Source organism: Phocoena phocoena, chromosome 1, assembly GCF_963924675.1.
Source record: "Phocoena phocoena chromosome 1, mPhoPho1.1, whole genome shotgun sequence".
In the NCBI taxonomy this organism is placed as follows: Eukaryota; Metazoa; Chordata; class Mammalia; order Artiodactyla; family Phocoenidae; genus Phocoena; species Phocoena phocoena.
The window spans coordinates 32,149,506-32,167,705 of NC_089219.1; the positions used below are offsets into that span (position 1 = coordinate 32,149,506).

Sequence of the window (18,200 nt, forward strand, 5' to 3'; positions counted from 1 at the left end):
CGTAGGCTTCCGGCGGAAGAGTGCGGGAGCAAGATGGCTACTACCAAGCGAGTGCTGTACGTGGGTGAGCAGGCGCGGGCTCTGGGTGGAGTCTGGGCGAACCGGGCAGCTAGTGGGCCGTGGTGTGGAGCTGGACAGGTTTCCGGGCGCGGAGGGCGGCGAGCAGCTGTCTAGGCCGTATCTTTGGCAGTTTTGCTTGGCCTCAGGGTGTGAGCCTGAGACGTAACGATCTTTGCAGCTCTTCCAAGTCCGCCAGGCTCTGACAGGAATCTCTTCACCTCCTGGGCCTGGGGCAGTGGTGGAGGAATATTAGGGAACTCTGAATCCTCGCGCCCATTCACTTTATGTTCACAGCAGTGAGGGCTCAGCCCCCGCTGTTGCCCTAAGCAAAAGAGTTCCCAGACTAGCCGGCTAAAAATGGGAATAACCTCAGTAGCACAGTTTGATGAGCGGTTTGGTGGGGACGGACACTGGTGATATGGGCCTGGGTGCGGGGAGAAGTGACCCCTCCATCTGGAGAGGTGAGAGCAAGCTTTGAGGATGCGGTGACGCCGCAGATGAGCCGGAGTTAGCCAGGTAGTAGCTGAAGTAGAAGCAAGTGTGTTTACTGAAAGGGAGCAAAATCCCAAAGGTGTAAAATAGCCTCACACTTGGAGGCAGGTGTATCATTTTGCGGGGAATCAAAGGGAAAGAGGCTGAAGAGGTGGGCAGGGGCTTATGAAGAGCCTTGCGTATACTGCTAAGCTTATACTTTATCCTTAGGACAGTGGGAAACCTTTGAAGTAGTTTAACCAGGGAAGTGATGGGTTAAAATCTGCACATTCCCGGGATCTTTCTAGTTGGCTTTGTGGAGGAGAGGAAGGTCAGTTATGAAGCTATTGCAGTAATCCTGGGGCTAGATGAGGGTCTGAAAGAAGGGTGAAGAGAGGGGTGTGCATCATAAGTAGGTGTGAGGGAGCATATGAGAGGGATGTTTATGAACCCAAAGGACTGGATGGAAAGACCCCTCCCCTTGGTGGTAGCATGCTAACTTTTACAGCAGGGACTTCTCAAGATGGGCGGGGTCTTGAGAGAATAGAGGACAGTGTCTCAGAAGGCCCTTGGCTTCTTTGCAGGTGGACTTGCAGAGGAGGTGGATGACAAAGTTCTTCATGCTGCTTTTATCCCTTTTGGAGACATCACAGATATCCAGATTCCTCTGGATTATGAAACAGGTAAGTCTTTTTAGTGTCTCGCCTGCTCAGAATCCTCCTGCAAGGAAAAGAGCTTAAAAAAATTTTTTTAAGTTATATCACAGTGCATTCTAAATATGCATTGGCCAGCATGACAGTGATCTTGGTGCAGAAGGGCTGTTCTGAGGCTTGTGGTTGTGAGCTATAACATGCTTTGCAGAGAGTCCCATCTGTTGCATTTGAGCAAAGACAAACTTTTCAGTTAGCCAGTAGGAAGATAGGTTTTGAGCTACATGGAGATCTGTTGTTTTGAACTACCTGCCAGACACTCTAGCGCACCTGCTCCCTTCTTGGCGGCTGTGCTATTAAACAGGGTAGCAGGAAAGCCCAGCTTCAGCAGTGGGGCCTTAGCCTCTGTGTACCTGGGAATAAGCTTTCCATCAATTAGTATCACATTTGTAGTTCAGTTTTCTATTTTAACCTTTGTTGTCATTTTTAAGATTGGAGTTTTAGGCCCAGATCTGATAGGGATAGAGTAGGCAGCTAGTTTAGAAATCCCACTAGGGGATCGTAGATAGAGAGGGAACTTTGGCAGACTCCTGTAAGTTAATGATCACTCAAGAAAGCAGGCTTGCTTAACAACAAAACTATACATCAAGTCAGTGATGCCTGCATCCTGCTGGTTGAGGGCAGTAAGTTAATGATCCCTAGGACACGCTTCTCTGCACACACTAAAAACAAAAACATAGGGGAAAGGTGACATTATGCTGGAACCTGAGGTGATTTACCATATTTTAGTGTATATTACCGCCTTTTTGCTCATTTCCATAGCGCCATGACAGTCCAGGTTGGACCAGATAGGGTCAAAAACTCCCTTGCCCAACCTGTAGGAGGAGTTAATTATGGAAGACTCGAAGAATGAGGAAGAAGGTGGTCTTCTCCCCCTCCCCACTTTTCCTTTAATTATAAAACTGTATGTAGCCCACTGAGTTCTCTGTGGGGCACTGTCTTTTCCTGCCCCCTTGTATCTCTCAGAAGTGTCCTATACTAATAAATCACTTCTTGCCTGTCACTTTGCTTCTCACTGAATTCTTTCTGGGCCAAGACGAAAGAACGTGAGCTTCATTAAGTCCTAAGACGTGTTTTGAGGTTTTAGCAACCTGTGCTCTACTGAGTCCCGAGTCGAGTTGTGTGTTTCAGCTGTGTCATCAACCTTGCATATAATTTTAACCTCCCTGGGATCTTTATATGTTATAAAAATGATAAGGTTATATTGACTCTCTAAGGTTAATTGGTTAATTAAACTAGTGCTGTTGTGCACTTGGCCTTTCTACTTAGATTAGTGTTTTGCTGAGGATAAAGACAGTGTCCTTACCCAGGTTTTAGGATTCATGCTTTATGCACAGTTGATGTTCAAAATGTATGCTTGGAATGAATAATTGATGGGTTAAATGACTTCATTTTTCTAGCTCCTGCACGCAAAGGTTAAGGTTTTAATTTGGCTTTGGTAAAAGAATTGAATGCTGCTTTTAGAGATTAAAACTATAGTTGATTATTCAGCTATGTTCACTACAGAACAGTTTAATATTGCTTGAAATGTTATTTAAACTAGAAAGAATCAAAGAGTAAGATTCCTTCTTCCTAAATCGTGATTGTGTAGAATTTCAAATGAATGGATAAGGCATGCAACTGACTTCACTTTCCTCCTGACCACCTGCTTCCTCCCATTGCCCCACATGATAATTGCTTGGCTTTGTTTGCCTTTTTTCAGAAAAGCACCGAGGATTTGCTTTTGTTGAATTTGAGTTGGCAGAGGTGAGAAAATTCTGTTACCTATGTTAAGTCTTTGGCTTGTGTCATTATTGTTACTGATTACAAAGGGAGCTGTTCTCCATTTGGTTGGGTTTTGGGGTGCTGATGCTTCCAGAGAGATAAGAAGTGCTATTTGAAGGAAAGTTTCCCTCACTTAATCAAACTGTAGGCTGTGGTTAACATCGTAGACAGGTCCTGCGCCTCTTGCTCTGCAGAGCTCTTGTGGCACTGGTGATTATTTCTTTGTCTTCCACTAAATAGCCAATAGCTGAAGTCACCCAGGAAGTGCACGTTGTTAGACACATACAACCTGGGCAGGGAGTATAAATAGACCTTTTCCTGTGAGGTTGGGTTTTTTTTTTTTTTTTTGGCTACTGAGTATGTTTAGACACCACAAGAAGCATTTGACTGCAAGCCTAAACTTTTTTTTTAATAAATTATTATTATTATTTTCTATACAGCAGGTTCTTATTAGTCATCCATTTTATACACATCAGTGTATACATGTCCATCCCAATCTCCCAATTCATCCCACCACCACCACCACCACCACCACCACCCTGCCGCTTTCCCCCCTTGGTGTCCATAAATTTTTTCTCTACTTCTGTGTCTCAATTTCTGCCCTGCAAACCGGTTCATCTGTACCATTTTCTAGGTTCCACATATATTGCAAGCCTAAACTTGTCCCTTGTCTTTCCTTGGCAGGATGCTGCAGCAGCTATCGACAACATGGTATGGCTAGGAATCCTCCTCCTTACAGAAGTTGCTTTTTGGTGGTACAGAGGGCACTTATTCATACATGAGTTTGCTGAACCTCCAAAGTTACAAGGTTGTATGGGCAAGTACAGATTATCATCATATGAAAATATTCACTGTGAATTGATCGCTTTTTTTTTTTTTAACATCTTTATTGGGGTATAATTGCTTTACAATGGTGTGTTAGTTTCTGCTTTATAACAAAGTGAATCAGCTATACATATACATAGAATTGATCACTTTTGATCAATTTGATAATAATGTAAATGCTAACTATCCTTGTTGACCAGTCTCTCACTGGCTGCCTGAGTCTAGGATAGGAAATTGCAAGCACAATGCAAATTGATTGCACAATGAAATTGCATATTTTACAAAAGAGGCAGGATTTCATGAAGTGTTAGACCAGTTAACAATTGAGAAGAGAAATTCAACAAGGATAAAGATAGGTTATGCTACTGATGCAAATGATTGGAATAGCCTGGAGAGCTCCTTGGGGAAAATGATGGAGCTCTTGATTATGTATTCCCTCTTCAAGATGCTTATGATTTTCACAGCAGGTAAGAAATGCAAAAATATCATACTGATATTTTGATAGTATTTTGTTGGAAAAATACTACAGATTAATCAGCATCCATTACATCTTTGTCCTATAAATTAGCACATAAATTAAACCTGAATTTTAACTATAAGACATTTATTTTCATTATTTTTAGTTTCATCACAGTAAATTCCCAATCAATCTTTTTTCCCTTCACTTTTTACCATGAAATTTTCTTCACTGCCTTAAGTGAATTCACATTCAGTGACTTTTCCTGGTACCAGTTATCTTAGGATAATAAGGTTTTCCTTTATTCCTGTTCTCTGTTTCCCATTCACCAAACATATTCCTCAGCTCTCAGAGAGAGAGAGAGACCATTTCTCACCACTTAAAGCTGATCTTGACTTTTGGAGGTGAACTCGGGTACTTGGAAACTGCATTTCTCCTTGTAATTTCAGAGTGCTCTGAACCCAGAGTCACCTTTGGAAGCACAGGCCGTTGGTGGTATTGAAAGAAAGGTCAGATACATGCTACTATATATAACATAGATGTACAACAAGGACCTACTATATAACACAAGGAACCATATTCAATATCTTATAATAACCTACAATGGAAAAGAAGTCTGAAAAAGAATATATATACATGTGTATATATATATATATGTGTGTGTGTGTGTGTGTATATATATGTATATATACACACACACACATATATATGTAAAGTATAACTGAATCACTTTGCTGTACACCTGAAACATTGTAAGTCAACTATGCTTCAACTTTAAAAAAAAAAAAAGAAAAGAAAGAAAGGAGGTATGTGATGGCTCCAGGGAGGAAATTCCCTGCAACCTACAGACTGCTTTGCAGTAGGTGCATAGCTTGGGTGCTAGGGGCTCAGGGGTTAAGGGAGAACAAGTCATGAGCTTGTCTCAGATTTTTCAGAAGGAAATGGAAAGCTGTCTGACTTTGTTTTAACCTAACAGAGTTTAAGCAGCTGGATTTTCAATCTTTTCAGAATGAGTCTGAGCTCTTTGGACGGACAATTCGTGTCAATTTGGCAAAACCCATGAGGATTAAGGAAGGCTCTTCCAGACCAGGTGAGTAGGAGCAATACAGATTCCCCATCACATCCTCCAGTTTGGCCTTGGTTGCCTTTCTGTCCCGATTTTCTTGGAAGTGGGAGCTGAATGCTACTCTGGTGGACAGGAGTAGAGCATGGTTTACATTGGCGAAGGACATGCGCCACCTTTGTGGGGAAATAAAAAGAGTTTGAGCTTCTCAGCCAAGCCAGGGTAATTGTTTGCTTTATGAGAAACGCAGCCTGATCTCTTACCTGTCCCCATTTTCTGAACACTCCTGGCAGGTTCCGTCAAGGGCTGGGACTGGCAAAGGCTGCACCTTTCCCTGGGGCATAGCTTTTTCACTTAGTCCTGCTAAGAGCCGGGCTTCAGGGCTGGCAGTCTCTGAAAGGTGGGAACTTTCCTTACCGTGGGAGTTCCCAAAGTGGAGTCCTGTGGCTGAGAGGGCCACAGAGCATGTTCTGCTTTGCTGACCAAAGCAGCTACTTAGCAGCTGGCTGATAGCTTGAATTTGTTCTCATTTGCCTGCCTCTTTCCTTTCAGTTTGGTCCGATGATGACTGGTTGAAGAAGTTTTCTGGGAAGACTCTTGAGGAAAATAAAGAGGAAGAAGGGTCAGAGCCTCCGAAAGTGGAAACCCAGGAGGTGAGACTGAAGGCTGGCACTTCCCACAGGAGACTTCGTTTTTTAGGTTTTTATGGAAATTTGCAAACATATATACAAAAGCAGGGAGAATGAAAAATGAGCTTTTAGTGTTTTGGTGGAGGTGCTAATGAGTGAACTAAAGGGAAGCTTTAGGCCTCTTGTCCTTGTGCTCTGCGTGAGGAGCTTCTCAGCTCTGCCTGGGTTCTGTTCTGTGATTGCCGCCGACGAGGAGGAAGCCTGAGGTGGGGAGGGGTGGTGAGCGCACCACTGCAGCCCTCCTCATCAGTCCCCCCCATCACTGGGGCTTCCTGTCCTGATGCAGGGGAGGCAGGGCTGGGTGGGGGTACCTTCCTGGCAGCCTGGGCACAGGTTTGAGGTTCTCCCTTCCAGAGAACCCGCCTTGGCACTTCCTCCTGATTCTCGGCATACCTCTCTAACCATTGCCTCTCAGGCTGCCTCTCCCCTTCTTCTAAACGTTGTTCTTCTGAATTTCTTGACTCACAGCAGCCCTCTCCCCTCTCTGCCAGAACAGTGGCAGTCACTCTGATTTTGCACAGCCTCTCCTGTGCTGTTGACTTTCCTGGCCTCTGTTTCTAGTCCTGAGCTTCAGATGTTTCTGCTGCAAGTCTCGCCCTCCCTTCTCTAATCCCGTTCTTCCTGTGTTCTCAAACTCACCACCTTGCCACCATCCATCCACATTGACCTCAGCCAGAAATCCAGATGCAAAGCAGAGCACATAAATGGCCCTCAGTCAGTGGAGTAACCCTAGGTCACTCTAGACGCCTCTTTAAAATAGAGCCAGAACATCATATTCTGCCAAGTTTTTCTCTTAAATCTTCTTGAATCCATCCTCCCCTGATTACTCCATCGTCCCAATGTAACTTCTCGTCTCATTTGGATAATTGCAATAGCTTCCTAACTAGCCTTCTGGCTGCAGCCTTGCTCTCCTCCCATCTTTTATAAAGGCAGCTAGAATGATCTTTTTAAAGCATACCATGGATCATCTGACTCTCCTGCTGAGAACTTTTCAGTGGCTGCCCATCACCTGTCCCGTGAGATAAAGTCACGGGGGGACTCTCCCAGCCTTGACCCTGCCCGCCTCTCACCTTGTAGTCCCCACTTTACGCTATTGGTAAAACAGTCTTTGTATTTCCCTGTATGTCTTTGCTTTTGTAAAGGCTACGCAAGTGCTTATTGCCTTTCCCTTTCTAGTCAGTAAATTCTGTGAGGATAGGGGCCTCGTATTAATAAAGGCCTTGTTAATAAAAATGTGGAATGTGAGGTGGGGTAATGTGATTAAGAACATGGACTTGGTTGGGGGATGGGGGGCTTAGGTGTGAATTCCAGGCTCACCACTTAGCACCTCTGTGACCTTGGGCAAGTTACTGAACTTCATTGTACCTCAGTTTCCCCATCTATGAAATGGGAATGATGGTAGGTAGCACTGATCTCACAGGTGGTTGTAAAGATTAAATGAGCTGATTACCTAAAACGTTGAGAATAGTACCCTGTACATGGCAAGTGCTATGTGAGTATTTGCTGTTACAACTATGCTACTGCTGTTGTTAACAGCAGATAATAGTCACGGCGTCCTCAGTGCCCAGCGTGACACCTCAGCGAGTTTGTCAAACTGAAGCACAAACAAGAGCACTTGAGTTTTCTCTTTGGAGCAAATGTGACAGCTGTAATAAATATCTCCTCTGCCCAGCCTTGTCTACTTGGAGTATAAAGCAAGGTCCCAACCACCTCCATTCTGAGCACTTAGGCCCTCCTTGCTTCCACTGCAGCCAGCCTGTGGATATGCAGGGCTAAGCATAGAGGAAGGGGGTGGTGTTGCACAAGTGGGTCCGTTTAACTGACTAAGGTGGGTGGGCTTGAACTGGAAGTTGAAGTTGTTGAGAGTTGTGTGTTTTGAGCCAGAAAAGCATTGTTCTGTGACTGCAGGGGAGAGTGAAGGCGAAGCGAGCTGACGTGTCTCAGGGAGTGAGATGAGATAAAATGCCTGAGGGGTGGGGCTCCGGGTAGACAGTGCTGAGGTCTCCTGTCACTGGGTGTCTGGCTGGGGGCCATGGCCACGGCCTCCGCCTTCTGCAGCCCCATCAGGGCCCAAGGCCTTTCCTGTCGGTGCCTTGCTCAGCCCGCTCGCTGCAGTGGGTTCTGGGGTGTCTTCAGAAGAACACTCGCTCTCCTAGTCAGGGAGTCAGGCTGTTCTCTCTAACCTGGCCATTTCTCCTGCGTCTAGGGAGAGCCCGCTGTAAAAAAGGCCCGGTCAAACCCTCAGGTGTACATGGACATCAAGATTGGGAACAAGCCAGCAGGCCGCATCCAGATGCTCCTACGTTCAGACATCGTTCCCATGACAGCAGGTGAGCAGGACTCCGGTCAGGCTGGCCGGGAAGCTGGGAGCTGAGCAGTGAGCCTTTCCAAGGTTCTCAGTGCCTTAGTTCTTGTGTCCTTGACGTTGTTTCTGACCTGAGTTGATTTGCGGCATCTCAGATCCTGGGATCTATTAACAGATGAGTCAGAGCAGGCATTTTTGAAGCTTTAGAAGTGCTGGTTTACTACTTTTTTTAAATATAAATTTAATTAATTAATTAATTAATTAATTTTTGGCTGCATTGGGTCTTCATTGCTGCACGCGGGCTTTCTCTAGTTGCGGCAAGCGGGGGCTACTCTTCGTTGCGGTGCCTGGGCTTCTCATTGCGGTGGCTTCTCGTTGCGGAGCACGGGCTCTAGGCACGCGAGCTTCAGTAGTTGTGGCGCGTGGGCTCGGTAGTTGTGGCTCACGGGCTTAGTTGCTGCACAGCATGTGGGATCTTCCCAGACCAGGGCTTGAAACAACCCCTGCGTTGGCAGGTGGATTCTTAACCACTGCGCCACCAGGGAAGTCCCTGGTTTACTACTTTTTAATAATAGTTTTTTATTTAATACAAGTAAATGTGTATTCATGGTTTAAAAAAAAGTATACACACATAAGTATATTCCAACAATATTGAAGACAATGAATTGAAAACCTAAGTCTTTCTTTCTTCTCCACATCTAGTCCTACTCTCCAGAAGTAACTACTGTTAACTAACAGTTTCTTGAGTATTTTTCATTTGCTAAATATTGACTTCTATTTATTCTTCTTTTAATCTAAATTTTATTATATAGACATATAGTTTAGAATGTTAATTCCACAAAGCTTGTTTTGAAAAACAGCAGTGCCCCCATGTTGTCCTCCCATCCTGCCGCATCCCCCCCTTTGCTGCTTCTCAGAGGCAGCCAATTTCCCCTCTTAGCTGATTCTTTTGGTTTTTACCTCCATATTGGTAGATAACAGATTTATGTTGCTACTTTCTGTTTTTTCTTCATTTTAGGCATCTATTGGCTTCCCACTTCAGAAGATAAGGAATTAGCTTTCTAAATCACCTTCCCTGATCCTTCATCCTCCTTACATTGTTACCATAATTGTGTTTAGGTCATAGGTTATTCTAACTATGTAAGCATCATTCTGTGATAACTTCCTTTCATGCATAGCACTTTGTTTTCCCTGGAATTCATAATTGTCTTGTTTTCACATTTGCTTAGTCTTCTGTGCATATATTCCTGAGTCTCTCCGAAATTCTCCTGCTTCTATAAATCTCTCATCATGTTCAAATACATCAGATATTCTGTCAATTTCACTGTTCCTCCTTGGAGCCTTCTGACCTCCTCTGGCCTGGACCAGTTGCTTTCCAGATACCACTGCATAGCTATTGTCATGGGATCTCCTATTTTCGCTTATGTTGGAACCTCTGTTGTCTTTTTTGGTCTATTCTCTTGTTTCGTTAGAAGACATACTTCTGTAGCTTCTGGAGAAAAGAGCTTGGAGGATAAGTTTTTTGAGACTGATGTGTGAAAATATCTCCTTTCCCACTTGATGGTTTTGTTGTAAAATTGTAGAGAAGTCTAGTATTCTGATTCTTGGTCCTTTATACAAAACCTTTTTAAAATTTTCTGCCTAGAGCTCAGCTGTTCAGTATGGTAGCCACTAGCCACATGTGACTATTTAAGTTTAAATTAATTCAAGTTAAATAAAATTAAAATTCACTTCCTCAGTTACACTATCCAAATGCATAATAGCTGTTAGATAACACTGGTCTGGAGGCTTGGAGTGTCTCTTTGTCCTGTGTTCTGAAACAGTGTGCCTTTGGAGTAAATCTCCTTCCATTCGTCATGCTGGATATTCAGTGGGCCCTATTATGTTAGTTTTCTCTTCCTGCTGTAACAAATTATCACAGACTTAGCAGCTTACAAGAACATAAATTTATTATCTTAACTGTTATGAAGGCCAGAAGGCCAAAACAGGTCTCAGCAGGCTAAAATGAAGATGATGGCTGGGTTGCTGCATTCCTTACTGGAAGCTCTAGGAGTGGATGGATCTGTTTCCAGAGACAGTGAGGTTGTTGGCAGAATTCAATTTCCTGTATCTGTAGACTGAGGTACCCATTTCCGTGTGGGCTGCCAGCTGAGGGCTGTTCCCAGCTTCTAGAGGCTTGTGGTCCCCTTCTTCTATCATCGCAGCCAACAGTGGTAGATCCAGTCCCTCTCAAGTTTCTATTCTCTCCTGCCTCCTCTTCCATCCACTTCTAACTCTCTTTCTGACTATAGATGGGAAAGGTTGTGATTGTATTAGGCCCACCTGGATAATCTAGGCTACTCTCCCCATCTCAACATCCATAATCTTAATCACATCTGCAAAGTACCTTTTGCTGTGTACAGCATAACATAGTCTCATGTTCCAGGGATTGGGACATAGATATCTTTGGGGAGCCATTATTCCGCATACCACACCGATCAATCAGGACAGTCCTATCTTTTGGTTTGGGAAAATTTCCTTGGATTATTTCTTTGCATTTGTCCCTTCTGATTTCTCTCTTCTCTCATTCTGGAACCTTCCTAAATGTCCTTTTTCATAGCATCCTGTGCTTATTTCATGCATGTACTGCCATTTCATCTTGGGAGATTACTAAAGCTTCTTTTTCCTATACAGCTTATGTTTCAGGTTACTTTTTTCTGAGTTTTTAAATTTTGTTTTGCTTTGTTTGTTATTGGTCTGTTTGCTTGTTTTGGTCTTTGCTTTTCACATTAGATGCCTTTAAGACTAGGGCCCTAAAAATCTGCTTGGAAACTCCCTGGATATTGGTAAGGCTTGCTGACTGAGGCTTCCACTGCAAGGTGGTTCTCTCTCTCTCTTGGACCCTGGATGGTCAGTATTCCTGAGTTGTTGTCTCTTGGACAAAGCGGAGTCCACAGAGAAGACTCTAGTCTCTTGCTAGTGGTCCTGTTTACAGCTCTTTGCCATCATGGTTGGGGGGGGTGGGAACAGTATATAAAACTTCACTTGATCTCCATTTGTCTTTATGGTACCTCGACCCTCGGCTATGTGTAGTGCATCCCAGAGCATAGACCCTCTGCTTTGACATACCAGAGGGCAGACCTCCAGCCTGCAGCCAGGGCCAGGGAAGGGAGAGGATCTGGGGGCTAGCTATTTTTTTAAACAGGCTTTCAATCACACTTACTGTTTTTAGAGCCATCTTCATTCTTGGCTCTGAGCTTTTGGCATTTCTGCAGCATAAATCGAATTGCTCTCGGCTTTACCAGCTTAAGCTTCAGGTTTGTTAGGTCTGCTATATCAGTTATGGCTCATCTATTTGTCTTCTAGGTTTCAAAGATTTTTGTTGCTGTTGTCTTTTCTCTTGCTCCTATTTTTTTTTTTTTTTTGGTCATTTTATCCATTTTTTAAGTGTACAATTTACTGGCATTAATTGCATTCACAATGTTGTACAACTATCACCACTATCTATTTTCAAAACTTTTTCACCACTCCAAAGAGAAACTCAGTCAGTACCCATTAAACAACAACTCCCCATTCTCCTCTCCCCTCCGCCCTGGAACATTTATTCTATTTTCTGTCTCTCAGAATTTGCTATTCTAGACATTTCATATAAATGGAATCATACAGTAGTTGTCCTTTTGTGTCTGGCTTATTTCACTTATCATCGTGTTTTCAAGGGTCATCTGTGTATCCATGTTTTGTTCATTTTTATGACTGAATAATATTCCATTGTCTGGATAGTCCACATTTTGTTTATCCATTCATGTGTTGATGGACACTTGAGTGTTGTTTCCACTTTCTGGTTATTGTGAATAATGCTGCTGTGAACGTTTGTGTACAAATATGTGTGTGTGTTTTTTAAATATAAATTTATTTATTTATTTATTTATTTATTTTGGCTGTGTTGGGTCTTCGTTGCTGTGCGTGGGCTTTTTCTAGTTGCAGCAAGCGGGGGCTGCTCTTCATTGCGGTGCGTGGGCTTCTCATTGCAGTAGCTTCTCTTGTTGCAGAGCATGGGCTCTAGGCTGTGGGCTTCAGTAGTTGTGGCATGTGGGCTCAGTAGTTGTGGCACGTGGGCTCAGTAGTTGTGGCTTGTAGGCTCTAGAGCACAGGCTCAGTAGTTGTGGCGCACGGGTTTAGTTGTTCTGCGGCATGTGGGATCTTCCCAGACCAAGGCTCGAACCCGTGTGCCCTGCATTAGCAGGTGGATTCTTAACCACTGCGCCACCAGGGAAGTCCCCAAATATGTGTTTAAATCCCTGTTTTCAATTGTTCTGGGTGCTTACCTAAGAGTGGAAATGCTGTGTCATATGGTAATTCTAATTTGACTTTTTGAGGAACTGCCAAACTGTTTTCTACAGTGGCTGCACCATTTTACATTCCCACCAGCAACGTATTAGGGTTCTAATTTCTTCACATCCTCACCAAAACTTGTTTTCTGTTTATTATAGCCATCCTAGTAGATGTGAAGTAGGATCTCATTGTGATTTTGATTTGCATTTCCTTAATGACTAATGATGTGGAGCATCTTTTCATGTGCTTAGGGGGAGGAGCCGTTTGTGTATCTTCTTTGGAGGAATGACTATTCAAGTCTTTTGACTATTTATTTACTGGGTTGTTTGTCTTTTTGTTGTTGAGTTGTAGGAGTTCATTATATATTCTGGATGTTAAATGCTTAAGAGATAATGATTTGCAAATATTTTCTCTCTTTCCCTGAGTTGCCTTTTTACTTTGTTGAGAGTGTCCTTTGATGCACAGAAGTTTTCATTTTGATGAAGTCTAATTTGCCTATTTTTTCTTTTGTTACCTACACTTTCGGTATCACAGTTAAGAAACCATTGCCAAATCCAGAGTCACAAAGAGTTGCCCCTGTGTTTTTTTTCTAAGATCCTGTTTGGTTTTTCTTTTAAAAAATTGCTTTACTGCCAGTTTAGTGTAGAACAGAGCTAGAATGCATGTGTTCACTCCTTCTTTAACTAGAATCCCCTCTAGTCCTTCAAGATGTCAGTATCTCAGAGGTTTATAATGAGCATGTCATATTTTGAAATGAAAATATGAACATTAAATACAACAGTTTTTCAGAGCCTAGTTAGAGGTTTCATTGGTTTGTTTTTTAACTTGGGTACCTTTTCCTTTCTCGGCGCCAGAGAATTTCCGCTGCCTGTGCACCCATGAGAAGGGCTTTGGCTTCAAGGGCAGCAGCTTCCACCGCATCATCCCCCAGTTCATGTGCCAGGGCGGTGATTTCACCAACCACAATGGCACTGGGGGCAAGTCCATCTACGGGAAGAAGTTTGACGATGAAAACTTCATCCTCAAACACACGGGACCAGGTGGGACCCGATCAGTGGCTGGTGATCGGTGGGCTGGGCTGGGGCAGGATGACTGTGTGGGGGGAGTGATGGGCTGTGGTTCTGGCTGACAGGTTGGGGGTCTGGAGGGGACCCACCCAGTGAACAGAGGAGAGGTGTTGGGCCTGGCTAAGCAGAGTGAGCTTGTTTCCATTCATGTACTGCCCGTCCCCCAACCACGTCCGCACTCCCTGTCGGCCTAGCTTACATTCTGTGGTCGGCCAGTGTAAGCCCTTGTCTTCCCTCAGCCCCACTACCTGCCTCGCTCTGTCAGGCTCATCCAGTAAAAAAGTTCAGTGCTTGGTCCCCCAGCAACTAGAAAAAACACAGAACTGTACTGAAATTTATGACCAAAGCTCTTCAGGAGGCCCTCGGCAGCCGTACTAGATAGAGCTCCCTAGTTAACACTCAGTCCTGGTCAGAGATAACAATTCCATCCCTTCCTTCATTCCCGAAGCCTTCATGTCACCCTCTGCCTCAGCTGATGCTTGGCCTCCTGCATCTGTCCCATGCCCGCTCTGACTTCCCTCCAAGTACAGGGGCTGAGCTGTCTTCCCTCTGCTTGTGGCCTGGACCCCTACTCCTCTCCCCTACTTCAGAACCTGGCTTCTGTGGATGTACCCCTGCAGCCTTGTGTAACGCATTTCCCCTGCTCTGCTAGATCAGTCCTTCAGCATAAAAGCGCACAGCATCCATCTTTCAAAAAAGTCTTTGACTGATGTACCCCCTCAGCTATCACCCATGCCTCTGGTCCCCATTGTAAGCAAAACTTCTTGAAAAAGTTATGTAGACTCCCTGCCTCCCATTCTCTCTGTCCCCCACTAGACCGACTTCTAGTGCCACCTGTCCACTGAAACCACTCTTCTCAAAGATGCTGGCAGCCTCCATCTTGCCAATAGTCGGTTCCAGGTCCTCATTCCATTCCCCCTCCCAGCAGCATTTACGCTCCTCCCTCTACTACCAGACGTCCTCAGGGCCGGGAGCAGGGTGGAGAGGGTCGATGTGGTTGTTCTCTCCCCCAGGCCTGCTCTCCATGGCCAACTCTGGCCCAAACACCAACGGCTCCCAGTTCTTCCTGACATGTGACAAGACGGACTGGCTGGACGGCAAGCACGTGGTATTTGGGGAGATCACGGAAGGCCTGGACGTCTTGCGGCAGATTGAGGTGGGCGGCCGCCCGGGCCCCCGGTGCACAGCCGTGTGGGAGGGCAGGAGCTGGGGCTCCAGGGCCTGGAGAGAGAGGCCACGGCTGCTGCTGCTGGGGGTGGGGGGGCAGGGGGCGGGGCGGGTATCCTGAGCTGCCCTTTCCTCTCCACCCTCCCTCCCTCCCCTGATTCCTCCTCTTCTGTTTTGCCTGCAAAGGCCCAGGGCAGCAAGGATGGGAAACCCAAGCAGAAGGTCATCATCTCCGACTGTGGGGAGTACGTGTGAGAGGGCAGCTGTCAGCCCGGGGAACCGGCAGCCAAGGTGTCCCGTTTGCAGCAAGCAGGGCTTTGTGTCCTGGCGCTTCCTTGGGGTCAGCGTGGGGCAGCTCCTCTGCAGGCACGGCCTGGGCCGCCTCTGGCTCTTCCCCAAGTGGGGCCGTGGGCCAGGGTGCTGCCCTCCCCACCGTGGACGGCTGTGCGTGCCCTTTTCAGGCTAGGGCCTCTCCTGGGCTCACCTGTGTGGATCCTAGACGTTTTCTTCTGGTAAAATAAATTCTCTTTTTTGTACTGCTGCTTCCAGCTAGTTCCTGGGAGTTGTCAGAGGTTGCATCTAAAGCTAAACTGCCCCCCAAGACAGGTTGGTGAAGGAATAGGAAATAGCGTCTTCCCCACAGCTTTTCTTTCTTCCCTCGGGCAATTCCCTGAGATGTCGGGTGATATATCTTTAAGCCAGATACCCTTGTCAGACCATTGTCAAGACCATGGGAATCAAAGACGGTGGAAAAGTTCCTATCTACAGTGCCTCCACTCCCAAATCATGCTGCCAGTCTCGTAGCCAGTGGGTGTACTGCTCAGTCTCTGTGATTCATTTGCTCACTTTCATTCTACAGGTTTTTAAAATGGTATTTTATTACTCAAAATGCCTTCTCCATGCCAGGTACTGTACCTATTTGTCAGGAGACAAGAGGTCAGCAAACCCGTTGGGTCTAATCCAGCCCACTGCCTGTTTTTGTGAATAAAGTTTTATTGGAACGCAGCCACACCCATTTGTTTACATATTGTCTGTGGCTGCTTGCTCACTGCAGTGACAGAGTTGAGTAACTGGTGACAGATACTGTATGGTCCCTGTATTAGAGTTCCCAGAGAAACAGAACCAGTAGGGTGTGCGTATATGTTCATAGAGAAAGAGATTTATTTCACGGAATTGGCTCTGCAGTCGTGCGGGCTGAGAAGTCTGATAGCTGCAGGGCAGGCCAGCAGGCTGGAGCCCCAGGAAATAGTTGATGTTGAAGCTTGAGTCCAAAGGCCGTCTGGAGGCAGAATTCCTCCTCCCTCAGGTGATCCCAGTCTTTCTGTCTTAAGGCCTTCAACTCACTGGATGAGGACCACCCCCATTATGGAGGGGTCATCTGCTTTACTCCAAGTCTACTGATGTAAATGTCAATCACATCAGAAAAATACCTTCACAGAAACATCCAGACTGGTGCTTGGCTAAAAAGTTGATAGCATGGCTTAGCTATAAACACAAAATTAACCAATGCCGTCCCAAAGCCTAAAATATTTACTATCTGAACCTTTGCAGAAAGTTTGCTGACCACTGATGAGACAAGTGGTCTCACCCATGCTGAGCTCACAGTCTGGTCCCTCTGTGCAGCCACTTCCTGGAGCTCAAGTCAGACTGGCTTCTCTCCGCTTGCCCTCCATGGACTGGTCAGCCAAGTGGCTCTAAAGGAACCCTGACCTGCTGAAGGCACTGAGCAGAGACTGAGCCCTGTAGCCACTAGATACCTCCCTCTGGGGTGGGGTCACTCAGACCATTCAGAGTCTACCCGGCTGGGCTTTTACATGTTGAGTAGAAATCTGGACGAGGCAGGAGTGTGGCCTGTTGTCCCCTGGCCCTGGTGACCCCAGGAGAGCTCCTGTTTAGGGATGATGGCACTCTGGCTCTACCTCTGGCTCCCATGTGCCAAGTGGACTCCTGGCCCTCAGCTGAGCCCCCTTTGCTGCAGCTGACCAGGTTTCTGTTTCCTTGGGCCTCAGATGTACCACAGTTACCCCTGATCCTTATGGAGCTGCCAAAAGAGACCCCCCATCTCAAGGCCCAGGCGCCCCCTCTGAGTGCAGACTGTGGCCGTCACAGGTCAGTCTACCTGACTGCCCACAGCGTTAGGGCAGGCTTTAGTGAAGCAGGGTGATGGCAGTGACTTCAGGGCTTTTATAAGAGCCAAGAAAGGGTATGTATGAAGAGCTTAGTACAGCCAGCCCCCCAAGAGAGGACCGACTCCTGACAGCCTAGGGAGCTTGAGACCAGCCAGCAGGTTGGGAAGCTCAGTGGGTTTGGAGCTACAGTGGCCTTCCCAGTGCCTCTCTGGGTGTCCACAGGTGTTAACCCACTGTTTCCACACCAGAACCCTGTGCAGAGGTCAACCAAGGCTCAGGTGACATGACTGTTCAGGTCACCGAGGATGACGTGGCAGAGCTGGGGTCGGAAGTGTGGCCATCTCCCCATCAGTCATAATGGAGTCCTGGGGTGTTTCCTGAGCTCTAGCCTCAGTCTACAGCAGGGCAACCCCAGGCCTGTGGGGAGACAGTCATGGTCTCCATGGTCTCCATGGTTGGCCTGGGCCCTACTGTGCCAGGCAGGACAGGGAGCCCAGAGTGTGGGGAGCAGTGGCCCAGCCACCTTGCTCAACCTGACCCTCTGTTGCTCAGGAGGGCTCTGGCTTGTGGGAAGTGGACCCGGGGCATTGTGGGGCCTTTGCTGCAGGCTGAAGGTCAAAGCTGCCTTCCTGGGACTGCCTGGCCTCCCCGTCCACGTTTCCATTGCTCTGTTGCTCCAGCACCAGGACTGAGAACATGGGGCTGGGCTTTGCTCATGCATCCCCTCACTAGCTCCTCCAGGGCCAGGCCCCACCTGTGCAGGCCCTGTGAGGGCTGCATGGAGGAACAGACCCGGGGGTGTAGCCCTGGGACCAGTCCTGTGACTGCTGGACTTTCTCACAGCGTGTCTATTCCAGATGCTGCCAGCACAAGAAAGAGGTTGTGGGACCTACTTTTTAGTGGTGAAAACTGAGTCTTACGGAGTTAGGTGATAGAAAACTAGACAGCCATATTTTCAAAAAATATTTATTAACAGGGAAAATTACACCATATAATAAAATGGGAAAAGCACATCTAAAGCAGTTTATATAATATAGTATGATCCCAATTTTGTACAAATAACTATCTGTAATATGTAAACATCTATATTTTATATGTATTCTAAGAAAAAAGCCTAGAAATAAATTCAAAAATTTTCTAGCATGTTTATCTGACTTAGAGGATTATAGTGATTTGAATTTA

General features: G+C 46.0%; 1 protein-coding gene across 4 annotated transcripts in view; it reads left to right on the forward strand.

Moving 5' to 3' along the window:
* PPIE (peptidylprolyl isomerase E) overlaps positions 1 to 18,200 on the forward strand; it is a 24,865-nt gene continuing 6,665 nt past the window's right edge. Inside the window, exons 1-10 of one of the 4 annotated variants that reach the window (XM_065874002.1) lie at positions 1 to 64; positions 1,116 to 1,214; positions 2,944 to 2,987; positions 3,690 to 3,716; positions 5,296 to 5,377; positions 5,903 to 6,003; positions 8,246 to 8,369; positions 13,510 to 13,695; positions 14,736 to 14,878; positions 15,076 to 15,144. In XM_065874002.1, coding sequence (XP_065730074.1) covers positions 34 to 64; positions 1,116 to 1,214; positions 2,944 to 2,987; positions 3,690 to 3,716; positions 5,296 to 5,377; positions 5,903 to 6,003; positions 8,246 to 8,369; positions 13,510 to 13,695; positions 14,736 to 14,878; positions 15,076 to 15,144 — 906 coding nt within the window. In that variant the 5' untranslated portion in view covers positions 1 to 33. Of the gene's footprint in view, positions 65 to 1,115; positions 1,215 to 2,943; positions 2,988 to 3,689; positions 3,717 to 5,295; positions 5,378 to 5,902; positions 6,004 to 8,245; positions 8,370 to 13,509; positions 13,696 to 14,735; positions 14,879 to 15,075; positions 15,145 to 18,200 lie in introns of those variants that run through there. The other 3 variants (XM_065874011.1, XM_065874022.1, XM_065874031.1) reach the window with 3 other exon arrangements.